The sequence below is a fragment of the Chanos chanos genome, chromosome 5 (genome assembly GCF_902362185.1).
Source record: "Chanos chanos chromosome 5, fChaCha1.1, whole genome shotgun sequence".
In the NCBI taxonomy this organism is placed as follows: Eukaryota; Metazoa; Chordata; class Actinopteri; order Gonorynchiformes; family Chanidae; genus Chanos; species Chanos chanos.
In genome coordinates, this window is record NC_044499.1 from 20,641,210 (window position 1) to 20,664,293 (window position 23,084).

Genomic DNA, 23,084 nt, shown 5'->3' on the forward strand with positions numbered 1-23,084 from the left:
ATATTTGTCATTTTTTTTCTGTAGATGATGATTACAACACATTAAGCATCATGGGAGAACATTCATTCTTGTTATGGTTAGTGTTTAACTCTGAGGTTCAGTTGTTCTTCACTGAGGTGAGGAAAGATTTGTTTTTACTGGACCCCAGCGGTACACACTTGTATCCTATCTGTCTCAGAGGGACTGAGATCAGTGTAGGCCTAAGCCCCTTGAACACATGAAGGCCTAGTATGTGTCTCCATGTCTCACCACAAGAGGAGGCCAGAGTGTTGAGAAAGACACGCAGATTCAATAGTCAAAAAATAGACAAAATACAGAGCAAGAAAGCACATTATTTACATTTGCCTTTTCTCTTTGAATGATATAAGCTATATCCCAGATATGCTTGGATCCAAATATGGAGTTAAAATGTCTAATGCTTGGCTATCTAAATAAAGCTTGGCGTATAGAGAGTTTTATGTTTGCGTGATGGGTAGAGAGAGTCCAGTGAACCAATCAGATTGGAGCTTGGACAGTGATTAATCCAGTATTCTTTATTCTGTTCTTTTGAACATTGAATCTATCCCTCAGCTCTTGATTACACATGAAACATAAGCACACCTGCTTTGTAAACCACTCAGATCAAAGTCCTGCTGTCCACCTGAGGAAGGTCACAGAACGTGGTCTGACGGTTCCCCTGTCTGTGCTGATAAAACACCACTGAGGCAATTCTGTCTGCATCATGTTTGTTTGTGTGTGTGGGTGGGTGGGTGGGTATGTGTGTGTCCACTGCCCTCTCCCTAAGGTCAGACAAGGAATTACTGTGTCTGCCATGTGTTTACACTCTTATGCCTCATTAATTCATTGAAGTCTTTCATTCACTCACTCATTTATTTGTTTGCTCATTTAATCAAGTTCCTTGCGTGTAAATGTTAATGTGACTCTGGACAGAGCAGTGACTCCTCCAGGGTATGAATTTTACTATCAGCTAAACCAGAACTGACGGCTATGGATACAGGTTGTTGGAGATAAGGGTTTATTATCATCTCTCGATGACAGCACAAAAGTACAGTCTCTGAACTTCACTATCTCTGAATCATAAACAACTAATGTGTGTGTTTGTGTATATGATATGATAAGATAAGCAGACATTATTTGTGAACTGAATGTGTAGGTGAGTAATAGTGGCCTCCTCACCAAATATAAGAATTTATACAAGTACAAAATATAGAAGGTGTGTGTCTGTGTGTGTGTGTTTGTGCGTGTGTGTATGTACGTGTGGGGTTTTTTGGGGGAGGGGGGTTATGAAGTCCTAATAAAAATATGTGCTTGTGCTCACTGATTCTCTCTTTCTCTCTCTCTCTCTCTCTCTCTCTCTCTCTCACTGTATGTGTGTGTATGAGTGTGAGCAGGTTTATCTAAAAAGCCTTATTATTCACTATTCCTCATCCAATATTCAGTTATATGATGTATTTAGCACTGGTTATTTTGCATCGTTATCTTTTTTGTCATTGATGCAAAATAGTGTAATGTCTAAACAGCAGTAATTTTGTACTTTTTTAATAAAAACACTTCATTGGTCACATGCAAACCAATCTAAGACATTTATGGAAACTCAAAACACTTTTTCCTAATAAAGAATGTGATTAAGTGTTTGGCAGTATCATATGAGGAAACTGTCCAACAGACAAGCCTGTGTATAATCACAGTATCTTCATCTAGAATATTCTCTGGAGGCCTCAGTCTGCTAAGGAAAACAGTTCAATCCAGTGATTTTTCATTGAGACCCTACTCTCTGCCAGTCACTCATTGTTGATTTTAGTCATTGTGCAGTGTTTCACTTGTCAGTGCTTGAGTCAGACAGAGTGATTTACAGTGCCTGTCCTAATACTACAGTTGTCTCTGAAATTTTCAGAATGATGTAATGGAGTGTAGAACCAAACCATGTTACATCATAACTGAGAGGAGCTCAGTGCACTGGGATAGTTAAAGGAATGTTATACTGATATATAACTCAGAGTTTGCTCAGCATTTTAATCACTGCTCCTTGACTAAGGTTGTTAGTCTTCCAATAAACATTGAAAGACTCTCTCTCTCTCTCTCTCTCTCTCACACACACACACAGGTCTTTCTTTAAAGCTTCTGGCCCGCAATATCAGAGAGAGAAGGAGAGTGATGGGTAGGTATGAAAAATGTGGTATAGAGAGGAGGGAAATGCTTTAAATGATGCTTGTTGAAACAGTGACGCTTTGTACTGTGAATCCACAGCGTGACTGTTTTTTAAATGCTGGTTTAGATAACAGTCTGTAGGTGAGGTCAAGAGGTCAATAACACTGTTTCTCTAGCAGCATAAGATACTGGAATGCATTCCTGACAGACAGATTTGTGGTCCGTCAGACTAACCAGAGGAGGGACACTTGTAAAGTTCTGTAATTATAAAAAGTACTTCTTTACTTCAATGGTCTCACTTCACATTAATAACGAGGTCAGACCTAATTCAATCTTATGCTTTCACTCTGATTTTTGAATAGACAATGTTACATCTATGAGGTGTTTTATTTGAGAATTCTGAAATTAGCCTAAGACTTACTGCAGGTAATGCTTCTTAAATCAGTATTTTCCACCTTTGATTTTCTAGATCTACATATATTTCTCAGAAATCTTTTTTTTCACAAATGATTTACTTCTTGTCTCATTTAATACATGTAAATGTCTCACCTTGTGTACTTGACTGGACAGGAATGTGACCATCCTTTGTCCCATATTCTCCTCACATACAGATAGATATAAGCCCCTTTGCAAATGTCTGCACACACAATCCTTTGCATTTCCTCTTCATCTAATCAGGTCCTGTGCCACCCCTGCAATATAAATTAAGTAAGGAGCTGTACACATGAATACCTAAAGAAATGCATCAATCAAAAGTAATGTCCCTATATTTCACCTCTATTTGAAAACAACAGTAATGTGCTACCACTGGATAACTTTTGTTTAAAAGCAATTTTCATCCCATATTAAAAATGCAGATGAAGTATTATGACATTGTTTTGGTAACAACTTTTTATAGCTGTTTAGAAGTAATAGAATTTATTTAACAAGAAATACAGTCCTTTATGGTTCAATTGAATGTTTACTTTGTGTTCATTTAATTAATTCAACTAATGCTTTTTATAATTACTAATTACTCATTTCAAGGCTTTTGCGCAGATGTGGCTTGACAAAGGAGAAAGAAAAACAAACAAAAAACACACTCTTCTCCAATATCACAAAACTGGATAAACCAAATGAAGGCTGAAAGGATGAATTTGTGCTGTACTTTCACAAATAAAGAGATACTCAGTCTTATATTTTTTAGATCTACATATATTGCTCTCCTGTCTAAGCATGAGCTACGGTCTGTCTTACTGCACGGGTCACAGTCAACTACACTGTACAGTTACACTCACTGTAGTTACAGTCTTAACTGTTACAAATTCATATTCTTACCCTGGAAGAGATGACATGGAGGAAATATTCCTGTCAGTTCACATTCACCTCACACCTCTATGGAAAATGACCAGATGGCCTATGAGCGCTTTTGCATATCATAAACTGCCAGGCTTCTCTGTTGTGGGTTTTATACAGGCCTAATTTGCACATGCACAAGCACGCACGCGCGCACACACACACACACACACATACACACCACACTTCAGCGCCATCTAGATCCAATAGTTAGTAAGTGTTTGCAAACAGGACAAAACATCTGTCAAACACTGAACAGACAATCACTAAAACTCTGATTTTAACTAAAAATGATTATTTAGGATATTGAATGGGGTCTTTTTTTTTGCTGTTGTAGCTTTTTTTTTTTTTTATCATAGATGACTAATGGCTCAATAAATCTGTTAGGCCCACCATCATTTAAGCATCTAAACTAGATAGATATAGCCTGTGTGTAAAAGATACCAGATAAAGTGCATTATTATGCTACTGAAGTGAAGTGAAGTGAGGATTGCCCTCTGGCCTAACTCATTGCACCAATACATTTGAGTAATGTGTACTGAACAAAAGGTCCGGTCTTAGTCCTGAATTTGAGACCCATCAGTTGCTATGGATACATCATTTCCACTGAGCTATTTTGAAGTAAATGTTTCTGCCACAAAGAGATACTATTAGTTTGAATGGAAGACAGGAAAGTATCCTGTAACTAGTTCTTCCATTCTATTTTTTTCTGAGAAATATCAACTATCATGGGAATGTCATCTTGTGGTATGAGAAAGCTGAATACAGTACCACAGAATTAAAGATTGTTTAATAATGTGCTGCTGTATTTTTACATTGTTGAGAAAGAGAGGAAAATTTTTTTTTGGGAGAGATGAACTTACTACCACAAGTATTGTTCCAGCTTTTTCTAAAACCTGTATCCGATGGGGGGGGGGGGGGGGGGGGGGGGGGGTTAGCCGTGTGTGTCTACAAATCTGTCTTCATTAACCCTGATATGAACTTGAGGAATATTTGGAAGATGGCTCCTGAGATCCTGGGTATTTCATAAAGTATTCTGACCAGACCGAGGCAATAACCACAGAGAATTCTATGGGATGCAGGAAGTGAAATGAATATTTAATGTTTTCACAGTTCTTACTCTCAATAATTGTGTGTGGTGTTGTTACCTAGTTAAGAGGTAGTTTAAGGCCCATGATTTCTATATACAGTTGATCTTTGAATCATTTGCACTTAGTGCTAAAATGCTAACTTGAGAGGAGGATGTAGTTTAGAATATCTTATATCACACACATGTTTACTGTGGAGGTAAATAGAGGGCTCTCTCTCCCTCTCTCTCTCTCTCTCTCTCATTCTGTCACTCTCTCTCACTCTCTTTCTCACTCACTCATTGATCATCTCACCAAGGACATCATGCTTAATTTATGACTTAACACTTTCTGGTTGGGAAGACAGGAGGAATCTGGTTTCACTTCTTTCTCTCAAACACATCCTCCTTTCTCTGTCTCACACTCCTACAATAACCCACAACAGCCAGCATGTTAATACCTGTGACCAGTACAGTGGAGCCCTGCTCTGCCCCTGAATATCCTCTAAATGTGATGGCGAGCATATATCAGCACAGTTCAAAGAGAGGCGAGACCAGCTGCATGATTGTTTGTGGCTTTAAATTTTGTGTGTAAGTCAAGAGATGATGAGATTTGTTATGTCATCACTTAGATGTCAAGCAAACTATCCACAGTCCCACCCAATCTTGCTCAGTCAATAAGAGCCTTCTAAGGAGTTTTTTTTTTCTTTTTAAATGTCTGCCATTAGCTATATTCTGAAAATGTGCCTTTATGTTAGCTGGATGCTTCTCCATTTAGATAGACTAGAAACCATATGACTTGGACTATATTTTTTCTTTACTTAAATTATTTTTTGTTACAGTGGATCAGTCAGCATTCTCTGTCTTACATCATTGTACACTGTTACATTAGGGTTAGTTCCCCTGATGCTTCAGTGCAACACAATAGATGTGTCTTTATCCCCTCTGGGGAATTCCCAGTGTTTACGCTTTTATGCTGGGTATTGTTTTAAAGCAGTCTTCCTGATCCAGTAGCCCTGCCCATCTTCATTATCCAGAGACGATTATTTTAGAGAACATGGAAACTGAGAAATCCAGACTGCCAGTATGACTTCACTGTATTTGGTGTGTGTGTGTGTATAAGTGTGTGAATGAGAGAGAGAGAGAGAGAGAGAGAGAGAGAGAGAAATGTTACATAACACAATAAAAATTATTATGACCATATTATACTTATATGTATTTGCACCTCTAATGGAAAGTTTGTTTTTGCATTTCTTTTTATAGATATATGAATATATCGGAGAGTATTAGAATGTCACTACTGGGGAAACAGAGATACATGTGTCATCTATACATGGTCTACATACTGTAGTAATGGACAGACAAAGAATGAGAAAGATGGTCATGATTCATAAGTGGGAATATGGTTTCATGTGTTCACCTCCCTATACAAATGAAAAAGTAAGTGACCATTGCAAAGAGCATTTGTAAACTGAATTACATATTTTTCAAGACACAAATATCTTGTAAAATTCTTGCGCCTGTGTTGTAACTGTGTACACTGCTATAATCTCTGGCTCCCACTAGAGGGAGAAAACCATGTAATGTTTTCAGTTTAAGATGTTTTCATATCTTAAGGAAACTCAGATGCCTGCTGGGGCCTAAATGTTCATTCACCTATCGATCCCCTCTGCTCTTGCTCACCCAAGGTTTTCCCAAAAGTGAGCATTTCAGCTCTCGATCCAGTCTAAGTCACACAAACACAGCAGACAATCAATTTCACCAAGGATGTTTTTGTAATAAAAGAGAAGAAACTAGGCATAGAGCACAGACGGTCACCAATAAATACAGATCTGGACAGTCTCTGTGTCCCTAAAAACCATCACGAGTACTGGGAGAAATGACTGAATAAGACAGAGGCTCCTAAAGAATTTGTCTTGTGGTTCATTGACTGTAGGAGTATATGTCTGAGTTGGATATATGGACAGATGTGAAAATGGAAGATGGGGTCTTATCCAACCTTATTTATCAAAATGGTCGGGCGAATTGTAACAGACCATTTACAGGTCATGCTACTGATTTTGTATTCTGGATAGGATTGAAATAACAATGAACATATTAAAAATGTGTCAGAGATTCCTCTTTGTTTCCTGACTGAGAATGAAGAGTGTGTGAGGCCTTGAGTTGAGTAATGTCCTGTAGCCTCTCTCTTCATATCTCTGACAGGATTTCACACATAGCATGCTTCACTGCCTACACACGAGAGAGTGTTTCTCTGTGTCTCTTTCTCTCTCCAGCAAACGCAGGACTCCCCTGTGCGTGTGGGATGTTTGGTGAGAGAAAATGCGGAGCAATGCAGACGTCTGTAAGCCCTCATGCTTGGTATGACGGAATAAATCAAACATGCATCAGAAAGATCTGACTGATCGGCTGTCTAAATTCTCTTGGATTATTCCTTCCCTTACTGTCTTGATAATAGATGTGGATGCAGTTGATGAGTGAAAGCACACTGTAGGCAAGGCTCCATTTAAACTTTATAGTGCTTTTAGTTGTTCAGGTCTGATAAAAATTCAGGAGCAAAGAAAAGAAAGCAAGGAGATAAGAAAAGTGAGTCAAGTCAGAGGACAGGGACAAGAGTGAATGAGTAAGAAATCAACAATTTGCCTGTAGTTGTATGGCTTCACTGGGAAAAGGCATCACAGCAGTACATTTATGACTGACATTTTGAACTGACAGTTTCAAGCCCCTGCATCAGTATAATCACTGTATTGAACATTGGGTCATTTTACGATGACAGTTTAGAGGCTTAAAAGAGCAACATGGTAAATTTCCTGATACAATCATTACAACCATATGCACAGACAGATTAATTTTTGAAGAGTGTCACCTTTTAATGCTTAAAGAACTCCTTGAACCGTTTTCGCCAATAATAACCCATCTTGTAATGCTGCTTGGCACCATTTCTGGCCTTATGTTTAGTGAGAAACTTTAAATTCATGTATTAAAAGAATTAGTACATTCAAGATTTTCCATTTTTCTCTGTGTGAAAAGGCTTTTTGAAGAAAGGGTTTTTGAAAGAAAGAAAGAAAGAAAGAAAGAAAGAAAGAAAGAAGGATCATGAGAATGGGGCACATGTTTACACAAATCAGTGTTGTCATCGTTGTGGTGTGTGAAAGACACAATTACATAATACAAATTAATTTCCCCAAATCAATTAATATGCAAATGACATACCATAGCGTGCAATAGCATACTGAACAGTCATTTTATCTTAAAGTAGATGGAATAATTTGACGCTATGGGCCAAACAACGCGCCAATTAACACATTTACAGTAGTCGAAAATTGCTAATCTGGATTCAACAGCTCTAGCCTGTGCTGATTTTTGGAAATAATTGGGTAGTACAGCTATAAATACTCATAATCATTTTTGGCAAATGTAATTTGCAAATGCAAGGTTTACTTAATTTAATTATTTATTTAAACGTTTATTTTATAGAGAACATGAATGCAATTCACTTGGACTTTGCGACTTCCTAAAGTGTCCTTCACTTGATTCCGGTGAAACGCTATCTCTATAGACAAGCCTAATCCCAGATTCATGAATCCACTTTCCTGGGTTTTCCGCTCACTAAATGCCACTTCTTTGACGGACTTTCCTGGCAGCCAATGGCTCAGCGCAAAGCGTCAAATCGGCGCTTTCTCTGTTCATTCCACCACTCAGAGAGGTCTGACTGAAAGAAACGTCGTCATCGAAGTAGAATTTGAATGTAGGTTATGGTGAAGTGCCGAAAATCCCCCTCCCCCTTAAAATCTACCGGTTAGGCTGTGCTGCTTTGTTTAAACCGCGGTATCCCTTTTAATTGCATGTTCAAGATGCTACTTATGCTTGGTTTTGTTCCATGATGTCTGTTTCAGTGTGTCTGTAGACCTTAAACTTTATAGCCACCCAAACTAGCATTGTTCCGTTATGGCGCCAGTTTTTCTGTTACATTAAACAGATTAAAGTGTTCATTGCAGCCATTAATATCTGACGTTGCAACTGAACTGAAATAGCCGACGGGTTAAAATGTGGATACGTCCTACGACATGTCTTCAATCGATCTCTTATCAAGTAGTGTTATTTCGATTCAAGTTGAGTCTGTTTTACGTCCAGAGGTTAAGTTTACCAGCTATGAAATTCACTGAAAGGGGAGGGGCTCCATCTCACAAGAAAACAACATATCCCGACTCCAGTGTCTTTTTGACCCATCTTTTCAGACTGCCAAATTTCTGATGAAGACAGAGAATATTCGACGTATACTGTGCAATATTTTATAGGCTCTGACACTTAAATCGGGCACAATCATCCCGGCAGTTAAGCAGCTCAGGGCTATCAGCGAGTATGTCATGTCTTTTAAATACCGCACTATATTTTGATATTTCGATCATACAGCTATAAGTTTTAATTGTTATCAACCTACTTGGCACCAAAGACGTTTCAAAGGTCGTCGAGAGAACTGTGGAGATGAGTTTATTGGGGAAATATAATTTGATACTATGTTGCTGACAACGGTTTGTGGCGACGTGAGCCGGAGGTTGGTTAGGGGGTGTGTCTTTCTCGTTTAGAAATACTATCCATTGTTCCACTCCATCGCGTAAGGAACACACCTCCCAGGAAATTGCTGACCAACCATGTAGAGCCGACCGCCCCCGTAATCCCGCCCACAAATCTATATTTAAGCCTACATCGTTGCATGCCGACAGCTACGAAACCTTCATTACAATCTCGATTGTGGATAGGCACAAGTGGATTATACTTTCATTCTTTCCATCCTGTATTATATTCGTATTCATATTAAAATATGGCAGATACGAAAGTTGATTCCGCTACGGAACTTTCTGCAAAGGTAAGAGAGAAAAGAGAAAAAAAGAATTGTGATTTCCTTATCTTTGATAATTCGTCTTGTACCGTATTTGTAGAGCAAGCTCTTTTTTGTTTGCGCCTTTCTCGATGTGTTGCTTATGTCCGTTGAAAAAAAGAGTAACAACTGAAATACAACTAGATTCAATTTGTTGGTTACATTCCTGGCGAATGATGGAAATTAATTCATTGTAACGAGGTCTCGCGCCTTATCGAATGAAAACACATTAGCGCCCCGTCCTCATTGTCCGGAATGTAACAGTCTGCGCGGGTTCTTTGTTTATACAAGCGTGTCGGTTCCTCTTTGAACGGGAACGGTGTTGGCTTGAACAGTGAAATGGACCTTCAAGCTGTTTAAAAACGGCGACTTCAGTTTACATACACATTCACCTACTCGAGTTTTTGATGCGCAAGAACACAAGATTCCAACCAGCTAATTATTAAAACGATTTTTTTAAATTTAGCCTTTCTGAAGTGAATTTTAAAGACCGAACGTGTATTTGAAAAGACAATAACCTGCAATGTCGCGTTTAAGTGAATGAATGATGCACAATTTTAACATTAATGTTTTCGACAGCCCGACTGAAAACTTAAGTTTGCCGGGTCGCTTCGAATGTGTTCATTTATTGCATTTAGGTCATCTTTCAGTCCCCATATTCCGCTGCACTCCAAATCGTGAGCGAGATAGTAATTTGGTAATTTAATTTAGTTTCATTGAGTCGATCAGTGATAAAGCCGCCATAGGATTCTACGGCTTTTAAACAGCAGTTGTTGATCAATAGTGTGGCATGAAGTGCATAATGTGCGCTTCAGAGGCAGATCTACTGAGCAGCGTTATTCGTTATGCCGGGTGTCTGTCGCATATCCGTATATAAGAAATGCATAATACACTCAAAGTGTTAGTTGTCTACATATGCCAAACGGTCTATTGATTCTCGGCTAAGGACGTAACGACCAACCCGACTGCGCTCATTGCGAAAACGCAGTGGTTAGACGAGTGGAGAACGGCAAAGACCTAGAATATGTTTTTCCACTTTCTCATTGACCGAGTGATTAAGGGATCCGATCGTTTCTATTTACAGTGGCCCCGCTGGTCTCTGCGGGTGAACTGGGTCAAAAAGGACTATTACCTTACTGGTTTTAACGATACTGCTTCAAGTCAGTGAACATGTGCCAATGTCGGCGTGAATGTAACCGAACATCCACTTGAATGATGAAGTCAATAGTAAAAATATTTCTTTTAATACCGTGATCTATTTTCCCATCAGTCACGACAGCGTAGTGGTTCGCCAGTTTACAAGCAGCGTTGGTAAAATTTGAAGGGGGCGGTACTAGATGATGTGATAAACGGCTTAAAGGCTAAAGATTATATAAACGAATTAATGGAGAGTATTAATTCTTTTGAGATGCCATTCATTGCGTCGGGCAAGGCAGTATTTAACACCAAACGGAAGCCATTGATCTACAATTAATTGGGCTATGCGATATACGCAATTTACCTAAAAGGGGACAAAGTTGATGGCCACCTATGGCGGGCAGCCAACGGCTGCACGACCGAAATCCAGACTATGCAGGCGACACGAGAGCGTGTCGGCGAGCGGCAATGTTTCTAAGCAAAGATTGCTTAATTAAACTTGATTCCTTTCAGTACGTTTTTCTCCGATTGTGCGCATCTGTCCGGTCTTGTAGAATCGAAGTATGCTCTCAATGAGTTGCAGTGCTCTCCCCGGGCGTGTCTTGTAAGCATATCATAGTCACGGAATTCATTGTACTACAATACCCACAGTATCTCGACAACTTCAAAGTGTCATATTACAGATCATTAAACCTAGTGAAAGTAGGCGGGAATTGAGGCTGGGTGCGTTGATTGACATCGCCAAAATCTCTGTTGCAGCCAATGGGGTGTGAGTGACGAGGGGCCCCTGTTTTAAATGCATGGCCCTTTTTCCTTCCAGCGAGGGGGGGCGTGCGTTACCGTTGTGCACCTCATTCAGGCTTCGCTTCTAGTGCCAAATTTGAAAAATTTGTCTTTAATTCATTACAGCACTTAAATAAAAATGAATTCATAGCAATGTTCAGGTTTAAACCTATTGCTCAACAGATTAGTTACTAAATCTGAAGTTGTAAAAATTATGAAAGCATTTCAACAGCAACTGTTATCATAATGACATCTCTTCATCTTAAGGACCTGAAGGAGAAGAAGCTTCTCGAGGAGAAGGAGAATGGAAAAGACACTACAAATGGAAAGGTACAGTTATGTTTATAGCTTGAAAAACTACTACACTGCATAACAGCTTGTGAAGTAATACTTGCTTCTAAACCCTTTTTAGAGTAATAGCACCACATACCAAGTTTTGCGATGAATGAACCGTAACCAATACAGTTTCCGTCCACAAACAGGAAAATGAGGAGAATGGTGAACCTGAGATTGATGATGAAGACGATGAGGAAGTAGATGAGGACGAGGAGGAAGATGATGGAGAGGGTATGTTGAAAGTGAAAGTGTGAACCCGTGGAGAACAGCATTAAGAGGACAAATATAGTAACAGTTGCCTTCCACTGATGTGCCAGCAGTTGAATTGAATAGTGAATAAAAAAGACTTGTAGGTTGATAATCAACATGTTGTATTCTTTTTGCAGGTGATGAAGATGAGGATGAAGATGATGATGATGATGTTGGGGGTGGAACGAAAAGGGCAGCAGAAGATGATGACGAAGATGATGAGGTATGTTGGGGAGGAGGAGAGTTTTTGGATGGAGCTTTCTACAATCAGCTCAACTGTTTTTTGGCTGGGCCTCCCTTAACCGTTCAACACGTTAAAACATGTTTGCTCTTCAGCTCATCCTAATTACTTGTTTGTATTGTTAGGATGACGTGGACCCCAAGAAGCAGAAAACAGACGATGATGATTAAAGGATCTTCCATACTGCTGAACTACTATTGAAGCCTCACCTTCAACAAATTTTGTTGAAGCTAGCGGCAAAGGACTCAAAAAAAAAAAAAACATAAACATGGTCATGAGTAACTAAGTCATATTCAACTAACCAAGCAACAACCAATTCAACCCACAACTGTAAAATTTCTACAAGCAAGACCACATCTAAGATTTCAAAGTTGCAACCCACTCAACAAAATATACAAAAATGAGAATTTGTTTGTATTTTTATTTACATTTTATATTTTTGTACATATTGTTATGAGATCAGCCACTTTATCATGATCTCCTGTGACCAAAACGGTGCTTCTATGAAATTTTACCTGTTTGACCATGTCTACGGATTTCAACAGATAACTCATATAAAAAAAAAATAGTACAGCCATCAAACTCAGAGCATTCCAGGAAATGTTATGTATGAACTTTAGTTGTACCATAACTAGTTTGTTTGTATGGGAGGGTGAGGCCAAAGAAAAGGATTTTTTTTCTTTTTTTTTTCTTTTTTTATTTTGTCTGAATATTTGTTTTACCTTGGCCTGTTTGTTGTATGTGTGAAGTTTGTTGTTCAACAATAAACCTGACTTTTATTTTGTGAGTTGTACTTGATTTCCCTGTTTTTGTTTGTGCCATTTTATTTATTTGCTGTATGTGGGAGGACTAGACAAAAGAAGAATGTGGTGTCACATAATCTCAAACAGTTAGTACTGCTGAAAACTGGTGGTGGTGGGATTTGGAAATAATGCATGAACGGGATGTTCCAAGTTCAACATACTCCTCAGATTCTTCCTACACTCTTGTTAAAGTAGAGCTAGTGTGTGTCTTTTGAAGTAATGACTCGTCTTCCTTCTGGGTTAAGGTACTCAGGCTAATGGCTCAAACGTAATCCATCAATATGGCAGCGTTTTAAGATAATATGAAGAAGTTGGTTTTCTCCAAATGAATATCTGTATTCAGATGGATTCTTCAAAGGGTCAATAAAAATACATCAATGTTCAGTTTGCAGACCACCATTGGTGACCACTTTAACTTTTAACCTTTTTTTTTATCTCCTTTGAATTCAATATACATAGTGTAATGTCAAAACCAAAGGTTTTAGCCAAAGGTTTTCCTGAAAGCCAACTGAATGATCTCTCTAAGGGGCCCCCAAAACACAAAATAAGCATTGAAAACATGAGTGAGACGTTGTAGGTTTCTTATCATGTGTCTGAGAAGATGAGTAGGATGACAATCATATCTGGATGATCCTAAGATTATTAGAATCATGGTCAGTTCCTTTTGTGCTAAAAATAACTGAGCTCATTAGACTAAAGGTCAGTGCCTTCAAATACTGAGAATAGAGACAACAGTATCAGATGCTCTGTCAAAATAAAAGGTGTCAACTTGGTAATGTGAAACCAGGTGTCCAAAAATTATATAATACAAGTAGGGGTGCCGCTACAAATTCTGGGCCCTATGAAAGAATATGATATTGGGCCCCCAAAGCCTTAATAGTGTTATTAATAGTGTTCTATGAGGGCCCCCTGTCAGTGCTGGGCCCTTGGAGTTGTCCTACCTTAACACCCCCCCCCCCCCCCCACCACCACCCCCCCTTATGGTGCCCCTGAATACAAGAATAAAAAGATGCACTTCTTCTGTTGGTGATGTGCTTTGATACTGTTGTCCTTACATATTACTCTACAATGCAACATTACTCTGCGATGAAACATCAGTTCTATATGTAAAATGCTGAACCACTGTTTTAAGCATTCAGGATCTTTGTCATGCGGGCCAGTCTTAAAGCCGACTTAACACTCAAGTTTCCCTGGAGGGGATTGGTTGTTTGATCCTGCCTGAAAGCAGGCTTTCACCACTCTGACATCAGTGTTTCATGACTGTTGCTCCCTGTGCCAGAGAGGAAAACTTCTAATGAAAACAGTTGTTCTCTCCTAGATCCATCCACAATATGTCTAAGCCCTGGTCATTAGTTTCTCTGAGTTCATACTGTTTGTGTGTATGTGTGTGTGAGTGCATGCCTGCGTGCGTGTGCATGCACTCAAGGCTTATTGCTCTGGGTCATGAGTGTGGTGGCTGGCATTGCAACAGTGACCTAGAGAATAACAGAGATACATTTTTGCAGCCTTGGTCTTGCAATTTTGAACACACGTCCATGATGATAAACACTATGTCAGGAGATCTCAAAGAGAAGCAGACAATGTGGAACAACCCTAAGACACTGAGTGAGGTCAAAGCATGTTTGCTCTGAGATAACTGATGAGACTGACGTGCCCAGACAAGTGTCACCTGATGACTGTGGGAGAGTCAGAAGATTTTACTCGTTCCTGTTTCAGAATAATATTTAATTTTTGCAATTTTGTTTTCACTTTAAAAACTTCAGTAGAATGCCCAAAAGTACTTAAATATATAATAAATATATACAAACATAAATTTAGATGCACTATGATATGTGCATAGGTTAAATTGTCTCAGTGCAGGGGTGTGAGTAAGGGAATCTCTCTCTCTCTCTCTCTCTCTCTTACTGGAATAGGCAATTCTGTCGAGACAGAACGCTTGGACTTCATACGGATATGATTCCCCTGTCAGCGCTCCACATATTGTGCAGGTCTGACAATTTCTATGTAAGGAATGCAACAGAATTTCTCGTCTGCATTCTGCGATTATCGGAGAGGAAGGAAGCCGAAATGAGGAAGAGGAACCGATCACAAAATGAGCGTTAACTCTCCGAGAGGTTGTTGTCAGAAGTGTCGCCTCAGGTAGCCGCACAAACCTTGACAAAACTATATGACGCGACGGTGCCTTTCCTTCTGTTTAAGTGAAAACAACTTTTGGCAACGTATTAGATGTAAAATTTCAAAATTACCTCTGACTGTTCAACTTCAAGCACTTGGGATCATGAAGTTAAATTTTTGCGTATGTAACTCTTGGGCAGTAATCAATATCCACAATATCCGGAGACAAAGCATTGCCGAGACACAGACTGTTGTTTCTTTGCTATCTTTAGCTTTATCTGAAAGTCCTCACTGGCACATTGGAACAGTTCCATTCACAAGAAAAGCCACTTTCTTAACACGTAGCATGTCTATATATTTAATCAACCAGTGCAGCTAACATGCAGATATTAAATTTTATAAACTGATCCTTTTACTGTCCAACCTCCATGCAAGTTTTCCCAGTCTCTTCTGCCCCCGAGTGGTTACTTATAATATAGCAACTTGGTTTTCATTTTTGACTGAACGCTGTAATCAGTCATTTAACTCTTGTAAAGCTTTAGATGTAACAGTGCTGGTATATTTGTGACGTATAGATCTGCTGTGTTAGCTACGGTATTTTCAGTTAGCAATCTCGATGTTGTTTGTTAAATTCTAAGTTACGTACTTCTAAAACAAAAGTGGTAACATGCATACTCATGTTCTTATTAAGCTCATTGAAGGATCCTTCCAATGCCTTCTGTATTCAGCTCGAAATCATATATTCATCTTATGCAATCTTCAGAAAGTTATCCCTCTGACAGATTACATTCAGTGTAAATCTGTACAAGCAAGCAAGCTGACAAACAAACAAACAAACAAACAAATGCATAAAAAAAGAAAATTGAGCTTGCCACTTTAATTTTGCCAGCTGTGTCTCATCTGAACTGTTTTGCTGAAATGATTTTGTAAAACTCTTTCATGTTCATTAATTGTTGGTCAATAGTAAAATCAGCTGGTGCACAAGGTTATCAGAAGCCCTGATTCAGTCATTGAGTTTCTCTCTTTTTGTCCCTCTTGTGTCACCTGCACTGAATCCATATCAAACAAATTTATGTTAAACTTTGTACAATATATTCGAGTTCTACTTGCTTTGTCCTTTAAGCCTGTGTTAATGCAGGTGGTCAATTTGCTTTTACGATTACAGAGAAGCGGCCAGCTGTGCTCTATAGGGGACTCAATAGCTTAGGTGAATGAGGCTTTGGGGGGCTTCAGAGGTAGGGGGAGGGCAATATAACGCCTCTCACTATTAGACTCTTCCCCTATTCTTTAGGGGGACCCTCCCGCCCCTTTTCCTTTTGTTACCCGAGTGACCATTCTACTATTCCTCAACAAATATTGTGTCGCCTGGCAACCTACAGCCAAGGGACCCCCTGTGTTAGTAACACTCTGTCGCTGCCATCGAGGACTGCTGGCAAGGGACTCCGTTAATTGCCCTTAAACGAATAGTTGTATTTTGCCACCTAAAATTAATAGTGCTTAACGTTGATGGATAAGAGTAACCTTTTCTGGTTCAGATGAGTAGCTATGATGAAACCCACGGGACAGTCATAAAATGAAAGTCGTGGATCTCGTGATACATATGTGAAGGGAAGAGAATGCCTGTCATAGTGACTTGTGTAGTGCCCGTATCTCATTATAAACGTGACACATTTTAAAACGACATTGCTCAGATTTCAAAGGCAATGAAATTATAATCCCGTGTTCTTTAGTATTAGACTAACTCACCCAGACAGCAGACAGTGTTGTTTCCATTTGTTTACATTTTGAATCAGGAGTGCTACTAGATATCTGGGAGTCGATGTAAACTGGCTTTTGATCGTCTTTGAATTTACAGAATGTGACCACTAGAGGGTAGGATCATACAGCTTTCATTCCACCGTTTTAGATGAATATTGAGGCTTGAGGCATGTGGAAATTTTACAGGAACCTGATCAAATCATTAAAAAGAACTGCCTTCCTAACCAAAACAGAGAGTCAGACGAATATAAATCAAGTTAGTGTTAACATATTGAGTATCGGATTACTCATACATAAGCAGCTTCCTTGATAGCAGGACTTCGATATCTTGGTCTCCTCCAGCTTGCTCACTGTGATCAATCCAACTGTTTAAGGTGCGTACGTGTGTGTGTGTGTGTGTATGTGTGTGTGTGAGTTTGTCTGTCTTTGAAAGAGCATGTGTGTCGCCTGTCTTGATCCTATTCTGGGCTTGGCTTTTAATCAGCTTATAGGACTGCCCTGTGTGTTGGCTTCTTCATGATGGGCTACACAGTGTCTTTGTTGTCGCCTTATTGTCAGATGAAAAACCAAGTAACACTGTCCCCTGCGAGAAAGCATTCGACCATACAGCTCAAGGACAGGGGTGGAGATAGAGCTTAAACATGTAAAAATCTGTTGAGAATGTGATGTAAAGCATTTATGTGGCAATATCCCAAATGTGAAATTTCTTCTGTTCACCGCAGGCATTTTTTCCTATCTGCATCATCATGAATGCAGGCATATTTTAATATACAGTTTGGGTTTGTGAAGATGGAAAATCCAGACACCCACTACACAACTGAATAAAAATTAAGGTTCAAAAGCTGTGAGCTGTGTTGTTTCTAGTTTTGTGAGACCATAAATTCACTCCACTCTGTCTGGCAAAGAAAACATTTTTCAGGGGAAGCTTTTAAAAGTTAGGACTGTTTATTTACATGAAGAGAAATTCTTTTTGATGTTTCTGAATATTTTAGAGTTATTACTGATAGTGGATTATATTTTTATATGAAAAATTGGGACGGTTTTCATGTACATGTTACATGCTATAGTTGTTCATTTGGCAACTTGCTGCTCTCACTGTGGGCTGGTGAACCGCATTGTCTCTAGTCTGATATCAGATCTGTCCCTGCAGCTAATCTAAACAATTCACAGCCACAAGTCCAACCAATCTTCAGTGTATATGCGTGTGTGTGTGTGGTATGTGTGTGTGCTTTTTTTTTGAGATAGACTGACTGGATTGCACACAATAAAGACAATAATGTGCTGCATTCGATGAACAGTACAAACATAAGTTTTCCTGTTGAATGAATTGTGAAATAGACATTATTCTAGACTTAAATATTTGTGACCCATCACCTCGTCATTGTCATAAAGATGTAATCATTATTCTGTCATGTCCATGGACTGGTCATCTTAAATTTCACAGAAAATAAATTGGTCAAGAGCTAGGTGCTTTTTCTTCTTTTTTTTTTTTTGTAATCACATGGACTGGACAGGTGTGTAGACGCCATGTGTCTCCAGGCTGTCTGTGTGATGGAAGCTCTCTGTTCTGCCTGAGTGCACACCAGGCCTGGGCCCAGTCGACCTTCCTGTCAGAAATGGTAAATGACGGGTAAGACTCACATCAACCACTGCACTCCTGCATAAAAAGGATGTAAGGTTCACTTTTAGATAGTGAAGGGACAGTGTGAGTCAAAACAAAGGTAAAGTTGTTAACATTTCTCTCAGCAAAGCCCGATTCCTATTGTGAAGAGCTCAGATATTTGAGATTTTTTTTTTTAAATTGTTGTCCACGTTTTTGCCTTGTTTTGTATGTGGCAAAGGTATTGGAAAACTCTCCATTACAATATGTTACACTTTGCCTTGCCAGGAAATGTTCTAAATCAAATGTCTTCGTCCTAACTTTCTGCTCTAAATTAAAAACATCGGTCCGGTGTCATAATCAATTCATGCATGAAAGCAGCCCTTTGTCTGTCTTTGCAATATCCATTTTTTATACTGTACTTAGCCAACCCCCAGACTGACTGGAGGGAGAAAATTCATCAACACATTTGTCGACACAGCTGTTAGAGCACCATTAGTCTATGAATAACAGGTTTACTTTTTACCGTTTTCATCCATTCATTGAGCTCAGATGAAATTAGGAGTTGCTTCCATCTCATTACTCTGTGTTAGTTCTATAAATGTGTCCAACACGTGCTATGTCCTTACTGCGAAGGCGTCATTTGATCTAATTTTATCTCCATGATTACTCTCAGTGTAAATGGGCGTGACACTGTAACAATAGTTCTGCAGCATTATTGTAATTAGCACAAGGGTCAGGCTAGGTCACCTGTGTAACAGGAACAGAATCAATGCTCTGTTACAAAGCAAACCAAGGATTGATTAGTAGTGTCACATGATGGCAGGGTACTGCCTCTCCCCTTCTCTCCCTCTCTCTTCCTCTCTATCTCTCTGCCAACACTATGTAAACACTAAGCCCAACAGACAACTATCAATCAGCCAAAAGTGTTAAAGTTCCTAGAAATGTCTGCACTGACCATGCTTTTGGTTTAGAATACTGCCAGAAATAGAATCATCTGACTAAAGTAATTCTGAAGTCAGCAGATGGTCTTTGGCTTTATGCTAGTTCCAGTTATAAAAATGAATTGGTGAAGCTGATCCTTGATTCATACGTCAAGGGTTGAAGGGAGCTTTGATTGATTTATCCATCTGTGCATCAGTCAGTGGATTTTATAGTAACACTCCCTCGTTTGCCTTTTATAACTTCAGATTCCCAAACTGGTCAGAGATCGCAATTTTATACCAACACCTTCACATGTAACCAGCTAATGACAAATCAAAACAGGCTTGAAATCTCAGTTAATGGGAAGAGGTGCAATGAGTGTTTATGATGGCAACTTTCAAACATTTAAACGTCTCTGCTTATACTAACCTGTCATGTTATTCACCCAGCCCTGAACTTGGTGACTAGGAGAGTGAGAAGATACCCTAGGTGTCAATTTAATGACAGCTTATCTCCACTGTTGAGTGGGGATTTTAGGACTCCTTAGACACCATAAGCAGCTTTGCCTTGCAGGAAAAGTGGAACTTGTGATTGAAAGGGCAGAAGGGAAAAAAAGAATCTCTCTTTCAAAGTTATGAGATAAGAGTTTTAATCTCTGAAGCCACTCCATGACATTCCATTCTACTACTCATCCACCCATCCCCACAATTTCACCCCTTCTGAATGTTTTGCAAGTCCGAAAGAACCTTGATTGTGATAGCTGCACAACAATTCTATTCAGTGATGTATCTAGCCATGCGATGCTGCTTCCATCTTGTTTTCATCCAGCAAGTCCCCCAAAACCTGTAAATATCAAAGAAAGTGGTGATAAAATTGCTCACTGTGGTTGAAACAATGTGTTTGGGCAAGTGGGTATGTTCCTCACTCCATCCTCTTATGGAATTAAACCTTATTAGAGGTATTGTTTCAAGCTTTGGGCTCTAAAAGAAAATGCTTGCAAAAAAATTCAAAGATTCAAAAATTCAAACTGCTGAAATTTTTGAGAGTTGTTTTGTAACCACTGATTTTTTGATGACACAGAAAATTAAGTCATGTTTCAAAACGTCTTATGGCAGTTACATAATGGCATCCAGTGTCAAAGTCTGCACAACTCTGGCTCTAATTTCTAAACATGTACCCCCTTTGATTAGCCCACAGTGTCTCTTTCTTTACCTTTAGCCTAGTAACACTAACATACATGTAACTCTCAATAAAAAATGAAGAAGAACACATTCGACATATTTTAACTGTTTGTGTTCATATTACTGGGAAAGGGCTCCGTTTTGTATGGTTTAACAGCTCGTGTGGGTAAAAAAGCTCAAGGTCAAATTTACATTCAGAGTCAGAGATCTCCTTAAGGGGAAGAAGAAGACAGCATATACTGTTCCTATATTTAGTGCTGACATTCTAATTTTCGAATCAGTTATGACAGTCTCTGGCGTGATGTTCCACGTTGAGTGTACAGTATTGTGATATGTGAGAATAATAACATATATGTGAAAATTTCAGACAAAAGACAAAACAAGATTTTGCATTCGCTGCATTTCCCTGCAGGGACCGTTAAGTGATTTTACAATGGCTGGTCGAAATAATCAATTAATAATCTACTAAAGTAAATTCTAATTCAGGAAACAGCTTATGATATCAGTTTCCAAGCAACACTATGTTGTTTATGTCAAAGATTATTTGTTTTATATTCTTGAACATTTTTTTGTGAAAAGTCTGAGCCGCGCACCAAACCGGCTTATGGCTGGGAGTCCGTTGGCTTATTTGGCACCACGGCGGGCTGGCCTAAAGTGACAACTGTATTTTTTCCCAGTTGGTGACAGCTTTAATTGATCATGATTTTACAGTTTGGCCATAATACAAATATCAAGATTTTTTGTCATTTGATTCATATTAATTTATTACCCCTTTGAAAACTGAGTTTTAGCAGTAGGGTCATGTGATATTTTTCAAGCAACAGTTGTGAGGAAAAATCTGACGAAAGTAATCACTAAGAGATTATCAGCATTACTCGGAGACGACATTTCGTTGTTTTTGGTATCGTTGTTGTGAAATAGCCTACAGTAAGATAGCTCCGTAGGTTCAAAGTAGATGTTTACAATGTGTAAAATTAGAGTAGTGATTCAGCGTGTATAATTTAGAGCATCGAGCTGACTTTCAGCTGACTTGTTATCGTATAAGATTGTTTTAGTTTGGAATTGTTTGGTTATACCTACAGCGTTCTATGTTCCATGTACAGTTATGAGTTCTGAAATTCGAATATTTCCATCCATTCAATATTTATCAGTGAGACAAAATATGATTTGTCATTGCGTGACTACAACTTATTTTCTTCGTTACTTACTTTCTATTTGCATATTTTGACCATTCTAAAACATTCTACAAAACGTTATAGTAACGCCATATACAAATAGCCTACGCAAATATTATGCACCAGCGCCCACACTAACATCCATGACAGCAGTAAAAATCCAGTGGTATCCTTGTACAATTTAATGAAATATGTAAGTCTTACTGTGCACAGTGGCCTGCTCATCAATGTGCCGTATAATAGGCCCCATCATCACGCTTAGCAGCGAGAGTGTGGTAAATTGAGTTAGCTACTGGGAATCAGTCGGTTTATTTCCCACCGCAGGCAGGCAATGGGCTATGATATCGATGTCTCACGGCAGTTTTGACTGCCCTCTCTCCCAGTCTGCCCATCTGTGATGTGATCGATTGCCTGTGTTAAAACATTTGTGATGGTGACACATGAAACATTTTAGGGATTTTCTCTCATTTAATAAATGATAGGTTCTTGAAATGTCTGCAAATCCTGTGTAAAACTACATTATTTATTTTAAGCTATTACACAAAACATCATAGTGATATAATAACACAATGATGTTTTGTGTAAAGTTTTATTTCTCTCATCCCAGAACACCACCACGCCCCTGAGTAATCTGAGCCAGGGTGGAGAGTCAATTGGTTAAAAAAAAAGGTTTTATTTTTTAATCCCTTTGTTCCTGTGTTTCCGTGGGGTTATCACTGTCTTCCCCATGTTATTTGTGTACTCAAAGTTTTTATTCATTACTTATATCAGATGACTTTTATTTCTCCAGAACTGAGAAACGTGGCCACAGAGGTGTTGAATGGGTAGATGGGGTATGATTAGCTCCCAGAGTACATTTTCCAGTGGTGCTTCACCAAAAGCCCATTATTTCCCTCATACTCACCCTTTCTCACTCTTTTATGTATATTGATCACACTTTGTGTTGTATGACTATGATGTAAATAGCCATAAATTGTTCTTTGCTCACGTGACACCCTTTACGCTCGGCTTCATGGTGGATATTGCTTATCTGCTGATTTAATTCACAATATAATGAGACTAAATTTCAGTCTCAGTATTTTGTAGGCATAGGTTTGAAGCTGGAGACTTATCTTGCCAGCTCCCAGTTTGAGGGAAGTGTAGATGCAGTCTGGCTGTGCTCAACAGGCCCAGGTGAGAGGAGCAATCTGCAGTGGTGGCAGCCCTCAAAATGGAGTGTAGTTTGAAAAGGAATGAGAGTCCCCAGTGATGAGAGTCGCTAATTCTCAGAGACAACAAACTTCAGATGTGATGAATCATTTTCCCTCATTATATGATCATGGGTGAAGCGTGCCTCAGAGATGAGGCGCAGTTC

At 39.0% G+C, this 23,084-nt stretch overlaps 1 protein-coding gene across 1 annotated transcript; it reads left to right on the plus strand.

Moving 5' to 3' along the window:
- Window positions 1-9,288: 9,288 nt before the first annotated feature.
- ptmab (prothymosin alpha b) lies at window positions 9,289-12,504 on the plus strand. The gene is made up of 5 exons (XM_030774346.1): window positions 9,289-9,416; window positions 11,616-11,678; window positions 11,831-11,915; window positions 12,071-12,156; window positions 12,300-12,504. Exons 1-5 carry the CDS (start codon window positions 9,372-9,374, stop codon window positions 12,342-12,344), a joined length of 324 nt encoding a protein of 107 aa, XP_030630206.1. The 5' UTR covers window positions 9,289-9,371; the 3' UTR covers window positions 12,345-12,504.
- Window positions 12,505-23,084: the final 10,580 nt, after the last annotated feature.

What these genes read in the sequence shown, in the direction of transcription:
- ptmab (XM_030774346.1), top strand. Translation starts at nt 9,372, where the DNA reads ATGGCAGATACGAAAGTTGATTCCGCTACGGAACTTTCTGCAAAG. An exon ending in CTACGGAACTTTCTGCAAAG is followed by an intron (nt 9,417 to 11,615) that starts GTAAGAGAGAAA and finishes CTTCATCTTAAG; the next exon opens with GACCTGAAGGAGAAGAAGCT. An exon ending in ATGATGACGAAGATGATGAG is followed by an intron (nt 12,157 to 12,299) that starts GTATGTTGGGGA and finishes TTGTATTGTTAG; the next exon opens with GATGACGTGGACCCCAAGAA.